Source organism: Protobothrops mucrosquamatus, unplaced genomic scaffold (genome assembly GCF_001527695.2).
Source record: "Protobothrops mucrosquamatus isolate PMUCROS unplaced genomic scaffold, P.Mucros_1.0 scaffold903, whole genome shotgun sequence".
Classification (NCBI taxonomy): domain Eukaryota; kingdom Metazoa; phylum Chordata; class Lepidosauria; order Squamata; family Viperidae; genus Protobothrops; species Protobothrops mucrosquamatus.
Window position 1 is genome coordinate 41,688 of NW_015387155.1, and position 22,962 is coordinate 64,649.

Below are 22,962 nucleotides of genomic sequence, written 5' to 3' on the forward strand. Positions count from 1 at the left end.
TAATTATCAGAAATTTTACTATGAGCGGTAGAAGGCGTATAGAAAACAACATTAGCAAAATAACAATATTAATACTTTGCACTAAGTGAAAACATTCCTCTCAGTCAAAGAATAACTAATTGTTATGCGGAACTAGCTGACCTTATCCTGTCATATTGGCTATGAGATACATGAAATGAAGAAAAAATATTGTGCAATGCAATTTTCAGATTCTTTGATTGCATCCACTTTGTCCCATCAGTCACTACTGAACATGTGCCAAATATTTATATTTTGTTGTTTCACAACATAGATTAGAAACTGTTCTTATTTAAAGTTTAACCTTTTATAGTTTCCCCTTAACAGTATTAGGTGTGTGGTAAACATTCAATTAATCAATAATTCTGTTGCTAACTGCATAGAGTTTTTCTATACCCTCTTGATAATGACTAACATATGACATTCTGTTGGGCCATTTATGCTGTGCTCACGTGGATAGGCAGGAGTTGTAATGCCAGTCTCCCATTTAGGAAAGGGAAAAAGATGGCCTAAGATAGTAGGGTTTAAATTTCATCAAAATACAGGATTTTAATTTATTGTTGTTGCATTTACTTTTGTGAAGGTTAGAAAGCTATATGAATTTTCCATGTTAGGTGCCCAAATATTTTGGAATGGTCCTGTTGGATTTCTTCTAATTTCAGTCAATTTGATGTGTTTTGGGATTTTTTCCTTTCAATTTTTTATCTCTTGTATGAACTTGTCAGCGGTCCTGGATAATAGAATTATTGCACTGATTATGGTGGCTGCACTAAGGCTTTAGTGGCCAAAGTAAGATCTCTTACGTCTTCTTAGATCTAACTTCCCCCCTTTCTTCCACTTCATTTTATGAAGACAAGGAAGATTTTCTTTAATCATGTATATGCCACCAACAGGCTTGATATTAATGCGGTCTCTGAAATGTGTTTTTTAATTTTAACACAAAATACTTATGGAAATGCAGCATTTTAAATTATGAAACATTTTTGCCTTTTTTCTTTTAAGTATTGGCTATTGGCTGTTTGTAACAAATGTGTACCTCAGTTTTCCCCTTTCATATTGAGTGGTCTCCTTCCTTCCTTCCTTCCTTCCTTCCTTCCTTTCTTCTTTCCTTCCTTCCTTCCTTCCTTCCTTCCTTCCTTCCTTCCTTCCTTCCTTCCTTCCTTCCTGCCTGCCTGCCTGCCTGCCTGCCTGCCTGCCTGCCTGCCTACCTACCTACCTATCTATCTATCTATCTATCTATCTATCTTAACATCATGTGTAGTTCCTAAGAGGTACGATGCCAAGAAGAAAGAGGTTTTGCATCTCTTATCAAACTCTTTTAAAAAATGCCAATGATGAACGTGCCAAACTCTTTCTATATCCAAAGAGAACTTTTTATCCCTGGGGGGGGGGACCCTCCTGGAATACCTAGATGATTCTTAACAAAGGATATGGACTTTGAAGTCCTGTTTTTGACATAATCATGATTAAATCTTGCTTGCTGTGCAGTTACATAAGGCAGCCATTTGTAGGAAGTAAATCCTTCAAAAAAGAAAAAAGCAATTACTCTGTTGTTAGTAACTTTTGTTAAATTTCTAAGTGCATTTCTCCTGAATTTGATAGCAAGACACAAATTTAGAGCTGTATGGGGGGCCTATTGAGAATGACAAAGGATTCATCTTTGAACCTGAAACTGAGGAAGGAGACGCTGGTTCAAAAATGCTTGGGTATGCTAAGGCCCTTTTTGATTGAATTGGTACTACTATCATAATCCCACCAAAAGTGATGTCAAATGTAGACAGTTCAATTCTGCTTCTTCAACAATTTTAGATATATTTGGCTCAGTTGTGATCCGTGATTTGTAGATTCATTTTCAATAGCATCTCTGACTTGTCAAATAAAACTTGTTCCTCATCAGGCATTTCTTCCATAATATCTTCAGGACACAGCCTATCTATAAAAGCAAACATCACTAGTGACATTGGTGATAACTAACTTCTGATTCCATTGTTCAAAAGTGTGCTTCAGTATTTTTAATGTTGAAACATTTTGCACCATTTTACACATTCCCAATATTCATGGTTCATCAGGCTTGTTTATTTTTTCTTTTAATTAAAATCTTTAGTTCCCTTTAATGTCCAATTTTTAAAATTGCTTATTTTTATTTTGTCCTGAAAAGTCAAACAAATCTATTTCCCATGGGAAGGATTCTTTATAATTAATTCCAAAATCTTATTCCACATTTATCTGGAGCCTTAATCTGTTTAAAATTTTCTAGGATCAAAGTCTTATTTAGCTTTTTGCTGTTTATTTCAGCTTTAAAAAAAATCGTAATCTTATGATTAATTTTTTTTATTAAGGATTGAATGAATCACCTGTTGTTTTCAGACTTTTCAGTCGAAATGCCGCTGATAGCTTAAAAATAGTTAACAAGCAATTTCTCATTGTGACTACTAAAGGAAGTTTTCAAACTTAGGGCTTAAAGTGCACCAACTCTGATTATAAGCATGATGGTTATTCCTGTCATCTCCCACTGCTAAAAACCCACTGGGAACTCTCTTCATGAGGAGCAACTGTTCAGAGCACATGTGGGCAATCTCCCATCCTCTCCTTATCCAGAGAGGTTTCGAACAGTTAGTCTACTTACTGACTTTTTTTCACCGTCATCAGCCCTGCTTTTCACAGAATCATCTTTAATCTGCCATTTTTTCCCCCTGAAGTCTTATTTTTTTCAGTTGAAATCAGTTTATGATGGATCTTATGTATATAAACAATTGCAATATATGACTACTTATGGTTTTTGGTACAAAACATTCTTCATCTTGTAGTTTGGATTCAGGGAAAATGTCCTTAGATTTCAAACTCTTATTTCCTCTTTGACTTTCTGAAATATTTTTGTTTAATTAACAGGTGATTGTGCTTTTCTTCATGAGTGATTGTACAGGAGAGAGAAAATGGCTTTAATTGATAAGAAGGTGAGCACTATTAAGCAAGACAGGCAATATTATAGCATCTAGGATGCTACCAGCATGGCAGAAAGCCTCTTTGAGGGTTTGTTTGCTTCTGGTAAATGGATGTTTTGTAATTAGTCATGCTGGCTGTGGCAGCAGTTTTGTGAATACACAAAATATATTTGAGCCATTTTGAGTGTATATGTGACATTTCTCAAAATTTCAAATATAGCCCCCAGTCCAAAAAGGTTTCCTACTTACGCTATATATATATATAGCGTAATAGAGGATTAGCTCTAAAAGATAGCAGATGTCAATAAAAAAATAGCTTGGCCTCATCAGAATTATATAGAATTGCCAAAGAGCAAGGTCAATGAAGACTTCTTCCAGAAAGTTTGGAGAGCTTCTACTACCACGAATAGTTCGTACAGGCTGGGTTGATCACTGGTCTAGCCGGTCCTTTCATACTCTTTTCTTAAATAACATTGGGCAGTTGAATTTAGTTAGGCATCAGGAGATATCTGCAGATCCAGATACTACCAAAGTGTCAAGCTAATTCTTAAAAACCTCATTCCAATAGACCATGTTTTCCTCAGCATCAGGCACCTTAGGAGTTATTTTGTCTCAAGCATCTTAATAATGGCTTCTATTTTTTTCAAAGGAGCCAGTGGCAGCTAAAATGTCTCCCGAGCTAATTAACTCCACAGCAACCTGAGATTCTATGTTTGTCTCCTAACTGTGCTTCCATTGTAAGCTTTGGGTCATATCTTCTAAGACCAAGCAAGACAATCAAGCAGACATCAGGCCCAAGAGCTGAGACCATCTTCCATATGTGGTGAAGATAGTTTAACTGATTCCATTATGAGGCTTCATAACAACCTTATTTATTTATTTGTTATTTCATTGCTTTGCTACTGGTGGAATTATTTATCACAGTTCAATTTCTTTGTCTTTTGTTTATTAGGAACTAATGGATCAGATCATCTTAACTAATTATGGATATAATTGAAGATGTACAGTACAAACATAAATTGCATCAATTCCATAATTAAAATATTGTGGAAAGTAGACTAGGATAAATTGTTGAGAAATTATAAATAAAGAGAGAGCTGCTAAAATCTAGTGAATTGATTTTATTTTATACTGGATGGTAATACAACACCCCAGTTTATGGCACAGAAGTAATATAGCAAGGAGTAGCACAGGTTCCAGAGGTAACAAATTCTTCACAACATGGTGAATGTTTGAGCATATGTTGTAGTGATGTTATTACTCATCTGTAATTACAGCATATATGGGCTCTTGCAATTGTTTCACCCTATTTACAGTACATGTGGCAAGTTGTAGAAATGGAGCTTAAATTCAATCTACTGCTTCCTGTCCAAGTCGGTACTTGATTAGTTCTATTTCAAAATTGGACTATCAACTTATCATGTGCTTGTACACTCGTATTTTTCCTTTTCAAACTAGTGTGCAGGGACTTGATTCTATTCATCATGGTTATTCACTAGAGGAGAAGACGGACCCAAAAATGCATTAACAACAGAAACATGGGGTTTAAATGGCTTAAGTAAATTTTGTCAGCCACAAACAATTACTTTAAAAATTCAGAAAATGTTTTGATAGATTAGTAAACTATGAGAAATATATTACTTTTATTAAAAAAAACTGATAATCTGAAAATGTTCTTAAGAGCAATTAACGCACTGACATTCCTTTATAGCTCTTTATCTGGAGATCAGACATTTTCTTAAATATAGGGCAGCTTAGGCTTATTTCACATAGCAAAAATCATAATGATATTTATATTTTCACTAAAGCCTGAGGAGTCATAATGCATTAGAATATACAGGGCCCTGTTTTAACCATATGATTCTTTGGTTTCTTGTCTGAGTCATATAATATATGAGTCTCAGATAGGAGAAAAATCTTTCTCCTGCAATCTTCATTATTCCCATCCTTCCAATCCAGTCTTGACTCTCTAACTTAAGCACTTTTAAAACATGATATCCAAATTCCAATTGCAAAGGGAGTTTCACTACTGTATCTAGGCTTATTTTGGGCTTGAGTGCAATGGAAAACAGAAAAGTTAAAAAAATACCTTTACCTTCTTGCTTTCTCATGTTTCTTGGGCTCCTGAATTATTGTAAAGATGAGAGAAGTGGAAATATCAGATAGGTGGCAGTCACTGTATGGCAAATCCTGCAGAATCCTTTATTTAAGGCAGTAGCCTTTATAATAGGCAAATATAATGTTGTTAGAAAAAATGTTTTCATAACATTGAAGCTTTTTTGCACTTTCATTCATTTGCACTTGTTCGGTTTGTCTTTTGATATTTGCACTTTTGTCTTTTCATTATGGAAATAACTATAATTGTATCTAGTGCAGCTATTCTGGAACACTGTGTCCTGATTATGCAGAAGGTTAATCTAAAAGAAAAAGCAAGATGTGATATGTTTTGTCAATGTATTACAATAACAATAATTTATTACATTATTGTTATTATGGAATTATTCAAATGATGTCGAATGGATGTTTTTGTTGTTCAGATTTTATGAATCATTTATTTAATAATGTATGTAAAATAAAATGAACAAAATGAATACAATTAATAGAATTATTACATGTTTAAAAGGATAGAATTCAGCTCACTGGAGCAAAAGAAGCACCTCTGTGGGGGAAGTGCTACTATAGAAAAGGTACAACTCCTGGGTCCAGTAAGTTGACATGATAGAATGGGACTTGAAACATGCCTTCCATGTCAGATCTGCTGGAGCATAGTTAACATTAGACATGTTGTGAATGTGCTTGAGTAACCTTGAAGTGAAATCTGGCTGTGATTTCATGCACTATATTACCCTTCTTCAAGTGACCTCCAGATATGCTAGCCTGAAAAGGTGGGAGTTGTGGTTATAGAAAGAACACTTGGAGGTCGTTAGGTTGGGGCAGACTGCATTATATGATTCTTCAATTACTGTGTTCCCACTCGGAGGCCAAAATGCTGAAGCTGTATCTGAGAATTAAAAACAGTAGTTAGAAAGAGCCAGAAAAGGGAACATTTTCAGGAGAACATTTTTTCCCTAAACAAAACAAGATAAAACAACAAAAATATAAAATACTCTTTTTTTTCTTAAACTGCCAAGTTATGTTACTCTGTATGAATCTCGACATACACACAAAGTAAAATCCTTGAACATTTAATGTTGACTATTATGCATTTGAAGATTTGTAGCAATTCCAAAGTTTGATCATTTAACAAATTAAAGTACATAATACATAAATTTGACAGCTTTAGAATACCCTCTGATTTCACATGGACTATGTTTTTGGAAACAAGGATTATTTCTATACTATTATCTTGTTACATTGTTTATTTTTCCCTTATGGAACTATAATCTAGAAATAAAAATGAGTCCAAGGCCGGACCACTCATGCACAATAAGTTTGTTCTGCACATGGTTCAAATTAAGCCTTCATTGCTTTTACTGAAGATAACTTACAGAATGGAAATCAACCTGAGAATTCTAGTAAGTAGTACTTTAATGCCAAATATAAGTGTATTGGGGTTGAGAAAACTTCTTTAAATATGCCCAGATGTGAAGCTCATTTTAGCCAACCACCATTTCAGCCTAATCTGCTACACAGTGAATGTACGAGGTTAGAAAGATTTTTGTATTTATATGAAAATTAAATGGTGACAGCAGTTTGATTCTTCAGAGGCAGTGCCACCATGCAGGTGTCTTAGACATAGTTATGTTTTGACAGCCAGCCCTCATCAGATTATACAATCGGGGTCCAAGGATATTAGTATATCTGCATACCTGGCAGCATCTTCAAGATATACCTATAATCTAAATCAGTAATATTAGAATAATTCATGTCAAAGACTGCCTGAAATCAATTACACTGCCAACTACTGAAAACATTTATTACTACCGAAATGTAGCTGAACTATGATTCCTAGCTGTTCAAATCAGCATAATTAATACTCAAGAATGCTGAGTATAATTCTGTTATATCTGAAGGGACACAAATTTTTCATTTCTGGATTAGATGGAGTCTGATCAGATTTTAAATAGTTATTAATAGGTTATATGCTGCATGCTTTCTGTCAATAAAAACACACCACTGCACTTTTATTCTTGAAATTATTATTATTAAACTATTGATGATGAAATAATAGCAAGGTGATATTTGATCATCATATGATCTGAAATGACATAGCCTTAATCCAAGGTCTATCTGTGGTCTTGAAATGTTATCCCATGAGTGTATATTAAAAGTACTAGGTGGAATTAGGCCTGCAAGTAAGAAATGATCACATGTTTCAGTCCCATTTGCACTTATTTTCAAATGCAATGTTAGAACATAACAGAAACGTGGAAAATTTACAGACATAACCAGCACTCAATCACATTCATTTTAACTTTAACATTCTGATCCAGGTAAAATCCTTAGGGCTTATTTGTGTTAATAGTTCATCTCCCATTAGTAGTGATTTGACATGCTGATAATATATATAAGGTTAAAAAGAATCTCTCTCTCTCTCTCTCTCTCTCTCTCTCTCTCTCTCACACACACACACACACACACACACACACACAGTGAATTGCAACCATGATTTACCAAATACTTAATCCCCGTATGATACTGTCAGGCTTCTTGATCTGGATTTGGTAGTAAATCATGAATTTGGCACATCATGCCTTAGCTTGATTCCTTGATATTACTTGATTAAAATAATTCTTCAGTACTTGGCTAGATTACAGACTTTATTGCCTACAAGAATTAAGCCATATAGAACAGTTGAATATCCAATGCTAGTGCAGAAATATAGACACATATTCTGAGGGTTTTAAATTATGAGGTTTCTTCCTTCTGCTCTTCCAAATTAATGGATACAGTACTTGGCAAAATGTTTCTTACTGATTTTCAGAATAAGCAATTGTTACATGTTGGTGTAATAGTCATATCTGGCCTGGAACTGCTGGTCTCACTTGCTACAAGTCTTGCAAGTATGCATATTTTGTAAGGAAGTGAAAGAAGAGTAAATGACAATAAAATAACAGATAACATTTTAGTTTAGTTTTAGTTAAGCTATTGCTTTAGAATACTGAAGTACAGGATACCGTCAACATTTCCTCAAGATGTAAGTCTTTCTAGATATTGTGTGAGCAGTATTTATCTTTACCTGAGGCAGAAAGTATTTTTCTTTCTTTATTACCTGAACTCAATTTTATCACAGGTTAAATAGACAGAAAACCTATCAACACATTATAAAGCTAATTTAGTATGCATGATTTTATCATTGCTTGTCAAAACAATAACATTGTATTTCTGCTTGTAGTGTGGCATGGTACAGCCTTTGAACCAATTACTGTCTCAAAACGTATAGTACATATTCGAATAATGTGAACATTTCATGGGATGAATTGCATTAATTGAGACTTACCTGTATTCAGACTCATTAGAACAGTATTTCTCAACCTTGGCAACTTTCTATTATGAGGATTTCAATTCCAAGCCAGGGAATTCTGTGAGTTGAAGTCCACACATCTGAAAGTTGCCAAGATTGAGAAACATTGCTGTAGACCAGGGGTGTCAAACTGCCGGCCCACGGGCTGGATGTGTCACGTGGAAGCCATGCCCACCCGAGCTCCGGCAAGGAAAAAAAAGTCACGATATGTTGCAACACTCACATGATGTGGCGAGTTTGACACCCCTGTTCTAGATTGCCATTTTGTGGCATTTATAAAGAAGCACATATTTTAATAGCTCAGCTCCAGCATGTGAATTACTTCCAGAAAGCAAACCTTTCTTAAATATTTATCATTTCCCCAGGAAAGCTGAGTTGGCCTCTAATCTTCCAGTGAGAACAAGTATCCTCCATCACCATTATCTTCAATTTTCATTCCCTCAGAGCCAAAAGCTGGGTAATAATTTACTTCCCAGCATAAGCCACTCCTCATACTTTTCTGACCTTCAGACTAATTTATAAAAACAAAAACATGAGGAAAGGAGGACACAACCAGGGCAAAATAGTTAGAAAATGGAATTATTTTGCTTTTAGAAAGACACAGAGGAACTATCCTTCTGGCAGTATCCCCATAAGCAGGTAAGGTTTGGATTTATCTCTGTATTTCATATTTATGTATTTTTGGAGAAAGATCTAAGAAAGTGGTAGGTCTGGGGAAACTAATTCTAAAATCATGGAATATATAGGATAGAGCAGTTACTTAGAACTGAGCTATGGTACCTGAATTTAGATATCATACTGTCCTTTCTGATAACAGTTTGTTCCACAATTTAATAAGCTGGTTTTAGGTCTCAGAGACTTATGTCCTGCTATGCAGATTAATGCTATTTCCAGTATTAGACATCAAAATGCATTGTTGCAGCATTTTCATTAAAAAAAAGACCAAAAGTTATGGACAATTCAACAGTGTAACCAATGGAAAACAGAGTCCTCACTTAGCGCAATTGGGATCAGCAATTATGTCACTAATGGGTACACTTGTTAAGTGAAGCAACCTATCACCATGTCTGACTTGTGACATCAGTTCCGCTGTGGTCATTAAGCAAATCACCAGTGCTCCATTGGTCATTAAATGTGATCTCACACACTTGCAGTTTGCAACTTCCTGCTGGCTTCCCCATTGACTTTGCTTGTCAAAGGCTGGCTGCGAAATTTGCAAATAGTGATCATGTGACCGCAGAGTGCTGCAGTTGTGGTAAATGCATGCTGGTGGCCAAGTGCGTGAGTTGCGACCATGGGGATGTTGCAATGACTGCAAGTTTGAAGACCAGTCATAAATCTATTTTTTCAGCTCTGCTGTAAGTTTCAATGGTGGCTGAACTAGGCAATCAGTAAGTGAAGACTATCTATAATGACATTTAGATCTCACAATATGATACGAATAAGGTAGCCAGGAAGATGATAAAAACCTCAAAGTATCCCATAATTTCTTGGATTTCATATCCGTTTATTTGAACAGCAGGACTTCTCTCCCCCACCCCTTCCTGCATTTTGCTTAGGGCTTAAACTTGATATGATGGAAATGTATTTATCTTCCATCCCTTGTTGGCTATTATAAGAGCAGAACTGCACCAGTATAAATTTTAATCTATGCTGTGATCTAGAGAGCATTGTGTCTTTCCTTCTTGATAAATACAAATGCAATTGTATTCTAAATCTTGACCTAACTTTTATAGTCACTTTTCAAGCTCATTTTCTATATTGAGAATTCTCTTATTGCTAATTTTAATGTATATAGACAGACAATTGGTGTTGAGAGCACAGTGGCTCTTGTGGCTAGGATGCTAGATTGGAGATTAGCAAGCCTGTGTTCGAGATCCGAGTGCTGCCATGGGGCAGGGTGAGCTCTCGTCCTTTACTCCAGCTCCTGCCGGGGACATGAAAGGAGCCACCAACTGGCCGCCCCTGGGCAACAGTGATGTCACCATCTAATCCTTTCAACCCAGAAATGCCTTGGTGCTTCTGATATGAGTGCAAAAAAAAAAATGCTGTTTGGGAGCTGGAATGAGGGGAAACCTTCATTTTTATTCAAGGATAGGTGAGAACAACTTGTGGCTAGAGTGCAAGTCCAACCTGAAGGACTAGGATTGCCTATAAAGAGTGGAAGCCCTAAATACAGTCTCTCAAATCTCTGCAAACCAGCCACCAATTTAAAATGTTAGTCTGACAGAAGGGGGCTCATATTGCCTGAGAAATAATCATAATAGCTTAATTTAATTTTAATTTAACCAATGTTCTTTTGTTTTTCCTGTGGTCCTGGCTATCCAGTTCTTTTGGGACTGTAGTCATCTTGTGTTCCATTCAAAAGTCAAGCACTAATGCAGAAGCATGCACTAATGTTTGCTCTTGGCTTATTTGGCACTCAGAGTTAACTTCTAGCCTAGTTAGAAAATGAGTTGATGGAATAGAACTGTTTGGTAGTTCTCTTTTCCTTTTTGTTGCTTTTTTTCTTTCTTTTCACTCAATATATCCTATTCTTTTGTTTTTATATATAAAAAGTAAACATCTCAGTGGCAGGTAACAACAATAGCTCCAAACTCTGCATAGTGGCAGAGAGGGCAGGCAGTAATACTTGTCCCTAAACCACTGAAGTCCAGATATATATTTTTAAATGCAACAACACAGTCCCAGTTATAACATGTCCACTAAAAACACATTTTATGCTAGAGAAAAATGCATGTGCTTTAGTTTTGCAAACAGGGAAATTGAAAATAGAGTGTATTTATGTCTTGCAATGAAAACCTTCTACTATATCTCCAATTGAAGGACATTCCATATTTTACAAGACCCTAGAAAATACAGACAGTTCTTTCACTAGATTTAGTGAGGAAAAAGTCAACCTTTTGCTAAACAGCAATTAGCAATCTGCAGTACTATTACTATTTTTGCCAACATCGGGCTGAATCTTGAGTTATGTTTACATAATTATCTTCCATTCATAGACCAGGCATGTTTCTATTTTATTTTTCTGACTATTTGACATTTTAAAATAATCAAATATAGAACTCAATAGCATATATAAATGATAATCTAACAATATTTTATTTCATACTGTCTTAGTGGCCTTAATAGTAGAACTGGTTTGGCAAGGTTTTCTTCTTCTCCCTTTATTGTTAATGACGTGATGTTCACTGGCTTTGCAGGCATCGTAATTTATATTAGTGGGAGTGCTTTGAACTTTGAATTTGGGAATAGGATGGAAGAAAGATTCCTAGTTGGACATTCTGCCCTTTATTTCTTTTTGTCAGTGAGGGTAGATGGTTAGCCTTGATGTACTGATTTTATTTACTAGGATAAATTCTAATATGCACTTGCATAGCAGAATAGCACTTGCAAGGGGAAAAATGATGTCACATGCATCATGATCTTATGATATGCACAACAGCATTTTGCCATTATCACAGATTCTAACAGACACTTATGATAGTTATGAATCTCAAACTGTCCATTATAAACATGTCTATATAAAGAAACATACTGTTGAAAGAAAAATCTTCATCAGGGTCCAGTCCAAGCTGGGAATAAACAAAATAGAGACTGCTTTAGAAAGAAGGTTGTAATTTATTGAAGAGGAGAGCCAGACAGAAAGATGGCTCTAGGAAAGCTGACCACATGTAGCTGGGAGTTGTGGGTGTTTATACCTTCTTGAGTTTTTGTTTGGAATTGTTCCTGTGGTATGAACTTTGCCCTGAGTCTGAGGGTGCCTTTCTGGTATTCTGATGTGGTGGGTTAATCCTATTATGCCCAAAAGGTCATATCCTGGTTCCCTGGGGCTGTGGCTGATGACTGTTGGATTATTTGGTGTGAGGGATTGTTGATTCTAGAGATCTTTTTCTAATCCAAGCTTCCTGGCTCCAATCTTTCTGACAAGATTATCACATCCGCATTTCTGCAGACCTGGTTTCTGTTTGGGGCAGAGAGACTTGTGGGTGGGAATGGTTTCTGTCTTTAAGATCCTTTGGGGAAATATATTCTGCCTTTTTAATATTTCCCAAAATACTTCTTTTTCTGGATTCTTCCCACAATACATAACAATACTATATAAGCATGTATGAATATAATTACTAATTGATTCAATGTGAGTTTTTATTTCAACTCTCCACAAATTGCTAAAAGAAGAAATAAGGAAATAACACCAGATTGTGCATACAGGAAATGCTTCAGAAAATACAAATGTTACATAACGGCATGCACATAAGTATGAGCATTAAGACAGATATGCACAACATTTATATCCATTTTCATGAAAACTATTTCAAAAATGTCAGACTGAGACCAAGAAGGCTTAACAGAAAAAAAAACCTGAAACAGACAAGTTCATCCAACAGTGAGAAAACAAAAAGGTTGGTATTCTAGACCACAATCTAGTCAGCAACTAGAGAAGCTACGTTATGAGGCTAGCAAGTGACAGTGTACTTACAATTTTAATACAGAATAAGTCAAAGAAGTTTTGCTTCCCTTTTCATCAAGCCTCAACAGATGGTTAAAAAAATATATCATCAATAGGTCTCCTTCTAGGGCAGGTACTTAGAACAGCGTGTTTTGCAATCTATCACACTAACAGGTTGCAGGTGTAGAGATACTCCACTCACAATAATTGTTAGGCTATTCCTGACTGAGGGCCTAGTGTCATTCTGAAATACTGTTAAACCTGTGTCCAAAAATAACCCAGCTGACAGATCACAAGCATAGAGGACAGGTGAAATAATGGAGCAATTGATAATAAGGTAAGCAGACTACAAAAGGAACTGCAGTGCTGGCAGTGAACAGTATGGCTGACAGTATCAGAAGTTGTCAGGTAATGACAATGGCATAGGAAAAGCCAAAATGGCCCATACAACCTCATTAAAGTTCTGTCCTGAAACCTAAGCTTTAATGGCCATGGAAGGCAGTTCCCAATGCCTGAAAGGGAGGGGAAGTCTTGTAGTAGCCTAATGGTCAATAGGAGCTAGTCCAATCCCATTCATTACATGAGGTATTCTAGATTCTGTTGATTACAACCCTCATTTAAAACAACAGCTAAAAATATTAAGCTGCTTTAGCTGGGGATGAGAAAAAGGCCCTGTCATGAGGACAACATTAACAAAGATTATCATGGCATGTTCAATTAGATTTGAGAACAAGACTACAGACGTTCAGGAGTACAAAAGCCAGGTATCCTAATAGCCCTACCTTATGGCTTCTATAAATTTAACTTCAAAGTTACTATCTAGTACCAATTGCTACTCATTAGGGTTAATCATTCAGAGGGATTACTTATGAGTAACAACTTACTCCCATGTAATCAAATTTCTACACCTCTTGTACTCCTAAGGATACATCAGGAGCTCAGCCTCTGGAGGAAGCATGGCAGACAGTGACTTGGCATCTTAAGTGTTCCCTAGTGCTTGGCATCTTCGGGCTCTACCTCATCTTCTGACCTAGGAAACGATACCATAAGCTGATAGCTCCCATTTCACCTCTTAGACTAGTTTGAAAGACAACTTATTAAAAAATATGTAAATTACCCAAAATGGGTGTTCTGAGTATTGCAGTGAAATTCCACCTGTGTAGAGGTGATGTTGCTGGCATCTAGCCAATGCATAATAACATCTTGCTTCATTTCCTACTGAAGGAGAGCTGATCTTAACATTTGCAGGAGGACATAAGTTAAAGGAGCTTCATTCTACAACTCTCTTCCTAGCTAACAGGATAGTGGCCAACAGACAAACTTGTCAAAGAATTTCTTCAAGTTGTACCTCTATCCCCCCAGATTGTCTTGATGCACTCACCAAGGGCACAAGCCCTCTTCACAACACTGGGAAAGACAAAAGGTAAAGTATAGCAGATTTCACATCCACTAATGAAAGATGATATATCTGATACAATCTTTAATTTCAAACAATATTTGCTCTGTTGGTTAATTATAATTTCTTTTCACAGATATTTAAAAATGATAAAATGGCTTGATTTCTACTATTTTAGTGTATGTTTGTTTATTAATGAAATGGGGTTTGATTTATAACAGAAAGTCTGATAATTAAATTTCAATGCATTTAAATGGTGTTTTAAAGTGATAGGATTTGTAAAGTGGCAACTGTGGAAAAAACTATTAACCTTGTATTTGCTTTTAAAGATAACTATCTGCAGAAATCAGCAGAAAGTTTACACTGAGAGGCATTTCTACCTACTATTGTCTCTCTATTCTGAATTATTAAGAGTACAGGTGCATGGATAATGAAAATAATTAAAGCTGCCTTTAAAAAACCTTATTTTTAAAATAACTCCATTATCAGTTTTAGTATTTTAGACAAGCATTTTTATAGACCTATTTTATTTGATGCACTTTAGTTTTGTTCTTTATTGTTTTACTAAGTTTTAAACTCATCCTATATGTCAGCTTGAGTAATTTGATAATTAAGTGGCTTTACAAAATCCAATAAAATACTAAATACATCATCCTGTATGCAATGCCTTCAGAGCTAATATAAGTCTCTATTCTTGGTTTTTAACCTTTTTGAACTTTTAAAAGTTTATCATATAGTATGCATTTTTACTTGACTTGTTGCATTGCCTTCAGCACTTCACTGTTTAAATATTTTTAGAACACTGTCTTAATGTCTTTAAGCAAAAAAATGTATAAAATGAAAAAGAGTGAGTGGATTATACTGTTGTTCCCACCAAGTTCTGTCACCAGGTTTGGCTAAATGAATGGGCTACTTATTTTCTCCTTAATGCTATCATACTGACAGATGTAATTCTAGAATAATGTTTAGGAATTCAATATAATAAAAATCAATGCCATGTTTTTCATAACTTTACAAAACTTTTTTTAAATTTCCCAGCAGACATTGGGAAAAAATTCTGCTGTCAATACTGTTTTTTATTGCAGAATTCTCAGCAGTATTATCTTGGGTGGTTTGAGAGTTGCATAAAAAGTGTTTGGGACTATCTGTAGTTCATGGACTATAGCAGGGGTCTTCAAGCTTGGCCCTTTTATGACTTGTGGATTTCAACTCCCAGAATTCCTCAGCCAGGCACGCTGTCTGAGGAATTCTGGGAGTTGAAGTCCAAAAGTCATAAAAGGGCCAAGTTTGAAGACCCCTGGACTATAGATAAGCCACCCCATTTTTAACATATCAAAAACTGATGGTACATTTAAAATAAGACTTTTAAGCTTAGTCCAGTTAACTAATGTATTATATAACAATGATAGAAAGGTAAATTACCTGCATTTCTCCTTAGCTACTTTGTAGAAATGTTATACATCTGGATGACCTGAGATCTCCATCTTTTTGTCCCCTAATAATATTGATTTATTTATGACAAGTTCTCTAGGCAACCAAAATTTCAGTCTATTTTATTCATTTTATCTTCCTGCAGAAGCTGTTAAATATGTGGCTAGTATGTGACTCCTATTTCTACAAACTTAACAGTTCACAATCCCTTATTAATTAATTTAATATCCTTTTAAAGCAAGCTTGATTTTATTGTAGCATGAGTTTGATTGTAATAAATTAATGTGTGAGGAGTGGGGAAAAAAATTGAGTATGGAATTTTAACTTTTCTTTCTCCACCCCCAAATAATTTACAATTTAAAGAATTTGACGCTGTTTTGGAAAAGAGGTCCATAGGGACAACTCCACATTTACTTTTATCATCATTCTAGGTGTATCCCTAGAAAAGGGGGCAATGATTCGTAGAAGTAGCTGCTGCCATTGAATGGAACCCAATAAATTTTGGTGGCCATCAATCCAATCTATGGCTGAACTTATTATTTCTTTTAATTACAAATTAAATGGTCATTTTTGGTCCTCCCCAGAAGTATTGTGCCTGGTATCCATCAGAATTCTTTCATATTGTTGTGTACCGGTTGACATTGGAGGGAAAACTAGTAACTACTAGACTTGGAATGGATTTTGAGATATAGAGAAAAGTTGCTAGTCAGGTTCTACTGTTTTTATCCTTATGCCATGACCTTGAATCGTGCTAAAGAGTGAATATAATGCTTCATTTAGCATGCTGGTGCTATTGCCCAGGCTGAATTCTGGTGACTTAGAATGGAAATTAATCCTAGCATTGCTCTTGCTACATCATGGTGAATATACAATATGTACAGATACGTGGCTAAAAAAGAAAACTTTGGAAATAGATTTTTAAAGTATAAAACATGGAAAGAATATTTATTAAAGTATAAAGTATTTAAAGTATAAAACATGGAAGAATATTTATTACCGTATTTACTTCAACTGTGATGATGTATTTAAAGAACTCTAAAATTTGTGCCAAAAATACCCCAAACCTGAAAATATCCCATGAAAAGTGATGCTTTCTAAAATATCCAATAATTTGACAAAGAAGCTATTTTTTTTTATTTCTTGCTATTTCATGTCACTTCTCCTGATGTGTGGCACGATCCCTTGCCTTTCCACTATGGTCTTTATGTAAATCACAAAAGCATTGCAATGCTGCGGAGGTACAATTGTTATCAAAATGTAATCAAGACCAGATTTCAGACTGATCTTTTCCACTTTAGCGCACCATCCTTTTGATGTGAATTATCTTTTTTTTTTTTTGTAGTCTGGAGTTTACCCAAATTCAATGCACACATCCATAATAATTTCCTAAAATCCAGTTCATTTAACAAGTATGTCCTTTAAATGATGTAAGTCAATGATGAAATGTCAGAGCAGCAAGTAAGTGCCCTTTGAGCTGAACTCAACTCCTGGTAATTTAATAGGCGGTTCTTGGTAAGAATGCAGAAGTGGTTTGCCATTGTTTTCTTCTGGTATGTTTTCTTTGAGATTCTGAATCTGGCCTAGGGCACAAGTATTCCCTGAAGGTAGGGGTGTGAAGCACTTCAGCTACAAAATAGAGAAGCTGCCTTGGAGTTTTGAGTACACACACCATACTTGTTAGTGAGGGGGCCTTGGTGTTCTCTGAGCTTGGTTGTTTTCTTGCAGACATTTCATTACCCAAACTAGGTAACATCATCAGTGCTACCAAAAAATAATCAAGCTTAGAAGGCACCAAAGACCCCTCATTTGAACCCTGAGTTACCAATATTCTGCTTTATTGATAATTAATAGTATCTCCTTTAACAAGTTGCATTTTTTTTCCTGGGCTCACAGGCTCAGGGTACATCATTGTAGTGAAATAACTATTTAGTTAAGAAAACCGTAATGGCATACCTAGGTCTGTTCCAAAGCACTTTGTTGCACCCTGTTTCCACCTGCTTACCTCCTGCATGTATTCTTCTGAGATCATGTGCATAGAAAGTCAGCCAGGAACAAATCATATTAGTTAAAATCATCATAGCAACAAAAGAAGATATTTTACATATTGTTGGGAGAATTTGCCTGATTCCTTCCAAGCTGGGAAGCAATCAAGATACAGAGGCCGGCTGCTTTAGGAAAGAAGGTTTCTTTATTATTATTCTAAAAACAATGCAAAGTTTGCGTTTGGGGGCAGCTGCCTGTAAGGAAACATTATATTTTATGAGTGGAGAAGGGTTTCTCTGACTCCAGATCAGAAAGCTGTTAAAAGAGGAAGGACAGATCAGAGGCTTTTTTTAAAAAAAAAAGTTTTATCAGTATCTTAGTTTGCAAGGAATTCAGTTATCATATCTTTGGGCTGTGTGGAGCCTTCAAAAGATTTGTTTGTAATGTAAATATGTATGAAATTCCTATCTTGTTACAACTTGTATGACTGCTTTGGAAAATGGCTTCTTTTACTTTTTTTGCTTCCTAAGCAAACAAGCTGTGCAAAGTCAACTGCAGTCATGGAAATCCTGGAAAAGATGCATCTGTATAAATTATATTTGGAAGTTTAGAATCTCTCCTGCTTCTACCAGCAGCCCTGCTCAATTTCACCAATCTAACCCAGCATAAATTATTTTGGTTTTTAGAACTGTGTCCCAAAATATGCCTCTGAGAAACCTACCACAAAGCATAGAGTCAGCAGCTTTTCCTTCTCAAATATCTCATCAACTAATATTAAGAAATGTTCAGTATTCTAAAATACTCCCTGCACTGTGATAAATCTTCAGATGTGGTTTGATTGGGCAGTCTCCTTAGTAAGTGTACAGGAATAGCAGTAACAGCTCAAATATTTATTTAACTGCTGGAGTTAGTTTATTTGCTCTCCCACTAGAAAAAGAAAGAAGATTAGACTCATAAAAGCCTATCCTCAATTCAACTTTGTCCTCCTCGACACTAACCTGGAATTTGTTAAATGAAATTCCTGAATCGTACAAAAACTAGCCCAGAAGGGTTGATTCAGAGATATTTGCCTTACATTTTTTGCTTCAGAAATATCAAGGTTTTGTTTAAAGTTGTAGAATTTCACAGTAATATGGATATGATTGAAAGAGGTATGAAAAGACCATTTCTGAACATTTAATTGGGGAATTTTTAATGTTTTTATTTAAAAAATGAAGATGACAGAAGAATCCTAATGGCTAAAGATGCGCCCAAGAAAACTACTTTTAGATTGAACAAAATATTTGTTTATGATTGATGACAATCTATAATCTTGACTCCGATATACACTACATAAATATGACAAAAATAAATAAATAAATAAATACAGAAATATGCATATACCCACATATTATATGACACAGAGAAACAACAGTGTAGTTCGGGTTATGTATACATGTGCATGGTGAGAAAAACGAATCTTGCGAGTTTACCAGACGGATGGCATACGGAACAAAGCTATTACAGAATTGGGTAGTCCTGCTAGAAATACTTTGAAACCTCCTCCCAGAGTGGAGCAACAGAAATAGAACATAAAGTGGGTGTGTGGGGTCTCTAACAATGCTTTGAGCTCTAAGCACATAGCACTCATAAGCAGTATCCTGAATACCAGGGGGCAAGCTTCCTATGATCTTCTCAGCTGTCCTTACCATTCCCTGTATGGACTTTCTATCTGAGGCACTGCTAACGGTTGCAACCAGTTGCAATAATACTGCCATGGGAATTCTGTGACAACTGCAACTTCAAGGACCAGTCATAAGTACTCTTGTTCAGTACCATCATAGTTTTGAACAGTAGCTAAACAAATGGTTGTTATCTGAGGACTACCTGTGGATGGATGGATGATGGATGGACAAAGAGACATTTCATATTCTCCACAGTAGTGGGTTGCTGTTGATGAAATATGAGGCTATTAATATGACTTGTGCAAATGCATAAAGTGCATTAAATTGTACCAAAAAGATGGTCTTGTGTTTTCAGTACAAAATGGCAATTGAGGCAGCGTAAAAATCTAATTTCATGCTGGGATAGATACTATCTCTTTGATTACATATAGTATATCACTTTTTAACTGTGCTATCTATAATGTAATTCTAATTCGTCATTTGTCAAAATTCCTGCAGGAATTTTGAATACTTTTATCCATCATTTCTTACCTCTACATGCAGTTTCTGGAAGGTATTGGGGGCTTTCATGCAGCTATAATTAATATGATGAACAGAATGGCATCTCTTATAACTCAAATATTCAAGAGTTGGATTAAGGATAATTACTTAAGAAAAAAAAGCTGTGTCTGAGCAGATAGCTAAGACTATTCCAAAATAAACAGAGATGAAGAACAGAATTGTTCCAACAGATCCCTCCCATCTGTGGATTCATCCAGATCCAGGAACAAGTTTAAGCTCTGTTCTTGGTCACTAAAGATGGAGTTATCAGGAATCCACATTTTCTAGTTAGAAGGCAGGACTTAAGATTTCTTTCTGTCCTATGGAGAAAAATCTTCTGTCTTCATTCTTTAGCTTTGTATTCTGGAAAGAAGGAGGGGGTATAACATTATAGTAACCGGTTCAGCCATCAGCAGTGTTCCCTAGGGTCAGTTGCCATGATCTAGGTCTAGAAAACAAAATACTATACTGGGTTTGCAAGATTAATGTTGTTCAGAGCAATGTATGACCAAGAAAGCAAAATGCATATACCATCACATTTATGAAATGTAATGACAGGAAAAAGAGGTTAGCATACAGAAACTTAGAAACAAAAAAGAAAACAGCATTAAGGCAGGCTTCTTGTCTGAATTTCTTTTTCCTAGATTTCCTGTCAGAATCTCCAGGCTTAAGAGATAAGTTAAAATGTCCAACTGTTTCTCTACTGCCTAGTTTTAAACAATTCTCTTTTCTTTCCCAGCTTTTGAGAATACTGTTATAAAGGTTACATCTTAAGGACAGAAAATATTTTTTTTAAGGAATAGGATTCAGGAAGTAAGCAGAGGAGAGAGTCTGGCACAGCAAACTGTAAGCCATCAAGCAAGGAGCCACTAGCGCAGTTAAACAGCATACCAAAAATAAGTATAGACAGTGCTTTTTTTGTAAAAAAAAAAAAAAAGTGCCGGAACTCACACATGTCATACAACCCGCCTTGCCTACCCTACAAGGTTCCATCCAAAAAAGGTGCCGGAACTCCGTTCTGGGCGTTCTATGACAAAAAAAGTCCTGAGTATAGATGAAAAGCCATATGGTATTCAAATATTGCAGATTAGGGCAAAGGAGAAGGACCAGCCATATAAACTGGACTTGGACAATCTGGGGAGTGATGGTTTCCAGAGGGACTAAAACAAGGAGAAGGCGGTGAGCAACAGCAACAGCTCTGGAGTCCTCTAAAATAGAAGAAATAAAGAATTTCCTTCTCTCATAGGAGACTAGCTACCAGGTCTTGTCCAGCCACATAGAAGGATTGTGAGCAGCCCTAACTGTGGAATCCCTCTAAAGCAGCACCTTCAGAGGGGCATTTTCAGGATTTATTACAGCAACCAGAAAAAAATGGCATTTTCCATGGATGACATGAAACAGTGAATGGGGTTGTGATAGTAATGCCACGGATCTGTTGTATGTGTTATGTCCTGATTTTCATTGTAGCCCTAACCATATCACAAAATATAATACAATATAGATTCCATTTACAATCAGAATTACAGAAAGCCCATATGGGGGCTCATAATTTTTAATTGTTGTTAAAGATTGCTAATCTGGTCGTTGCTTCAGGTACAGATATTTCCTTTTGCCAGAGCTCTGGATGGACAAATTTCAGATTGTCACAAAGGTGGCATGATTATGTTAGCAAGTTGCTGATGAGGGAGCTATTTCCATCATTAAAGAGTTCTCTTTTTACAAGATCTTTTGTGATTAATTATGTTGCAGAACAGCCTGTACTGCTTTGTCTTGGCTAACCATAAGGCATTGCTTCCTAATCTTTCTGAGTCATGGCATATTTGAAACTGAACTATTCAGCAACAGCCTGCTGACAGTGTCAACATGATTGCTGGCAGTACTAGGCAGGAGGGTGTGAGACTGGTCCACCCCCATCCTATCCAGTTCATGAACCTGCTGAAAAAAAAACTAAAGAGAAAGGGTATATGGACCTATTTGCATTCTGTGCTGAAAATCCTAACTATTTTTAATTGATTCTACATAGGAAGGGGCCAGATTGTCCCTTCAGAGCTAAACCCAGCCCTCATGCTAACTTTACACAATTCTTGACCGAATTTCAAAAACTCTGCAAATTGGGACTGCTGCCCTTTGGTGCAAATTGAAACAGAGAATGCTGGAAAGAAGATAGAAGAAGATTCAGAAAGAGAATGGATGTTCCCACCCATTTTTGCCTCTTGTCCTATTCACTGTTTGTTTAACCTCAACCATTATTAGTGAAGGAATGTTGATGGTGACCTTCCACCCAAAAGGTTGTTCATCTCATTAATAACTAGATTGGATGTACTTGAAAGCAGTGGTTGGTCCCCAACCTTTTTGACACCAGAGACCAATTTTGTGGAATACAAGTTTTTCATGGACTGTGTGTGGGAGGGGGTGGTGGTGATGGTTTTGGTTTTGCTTGCTCACCCACCATTCACCTCCTGCTGTGCAGCCCAGTTCCTAACAGGCCATGGACCAGTACTGGTTAGGGAGCCCTGCTTTAAAGATTTTTATATAGTAGAAAAAATTACTTTTGTTTGGCTAAAGAAACATCACTAAGTGTACTGAAGCTATATGACAGCAGACTAATTGGTGATAGGGATGATTTTTAAAATTTAAGTTGGGATGGAATCTTCATAAAGATGGATGTGAATTAGAGAAGTCTGAGGAAGTAAGTTTCAGTGATTCATGAGGAATGATTCTTCTGCACCTTTTGTGATGCTAATAGCATGCAGCCATGAATCATGTGATTCCCTTTAACTCCAAATGATTCCTTGTGATGATCTAAACAAAGTTTACCCAGTATTTTCTTTCAGGGAAGTTTGCTAATTATTTACTGCACTGCATTATTTCACTAAGATGGATCAGCTCCTTCCTTGCTGATGACTTCTTCTTGTCACTGGTGCTAAGCATTTGCATTTGTTTTGAAATTTCTAGGCCAAGTGTAGGTCAGTCACAGTTTGAGCAATCCAATCTTCATGCCATGACCATGAAAAATGAAATCAGAGCCAAGAATCAAACAGTATTATTGCAATTAAGAGTCATATGTTTTTGTT

General features: G+C 36.0%; 1 protein-coding gene across 1 annotated transcript in view; it reads left to right on the forward strand.

Annotated features, from left to right (window-relative positions):
- Positions 1 to 13,809: 13,809 nt before the first annotated feature.
- SGK2 (serum/glucocorticoid regulated kinase 2) overlaps positions 13,810 to 22,962 on the forward strand; it is a 28,696-nt gene continuing 19,543 nt past the window's right edge. Inside the window, exon 1 of the mRNA XM_015819344.1 lies at positions 13,810 to 14,297. Coding sequence (XP_015674830.1) covers positions 14,246 to 14,297 — 52 coding nt within the window. The 5' untranslated portion in view covers positions 13,810 to 14,245. The remainder of the gene's footprint in view (positions 14,298 to 22,962) is intronic.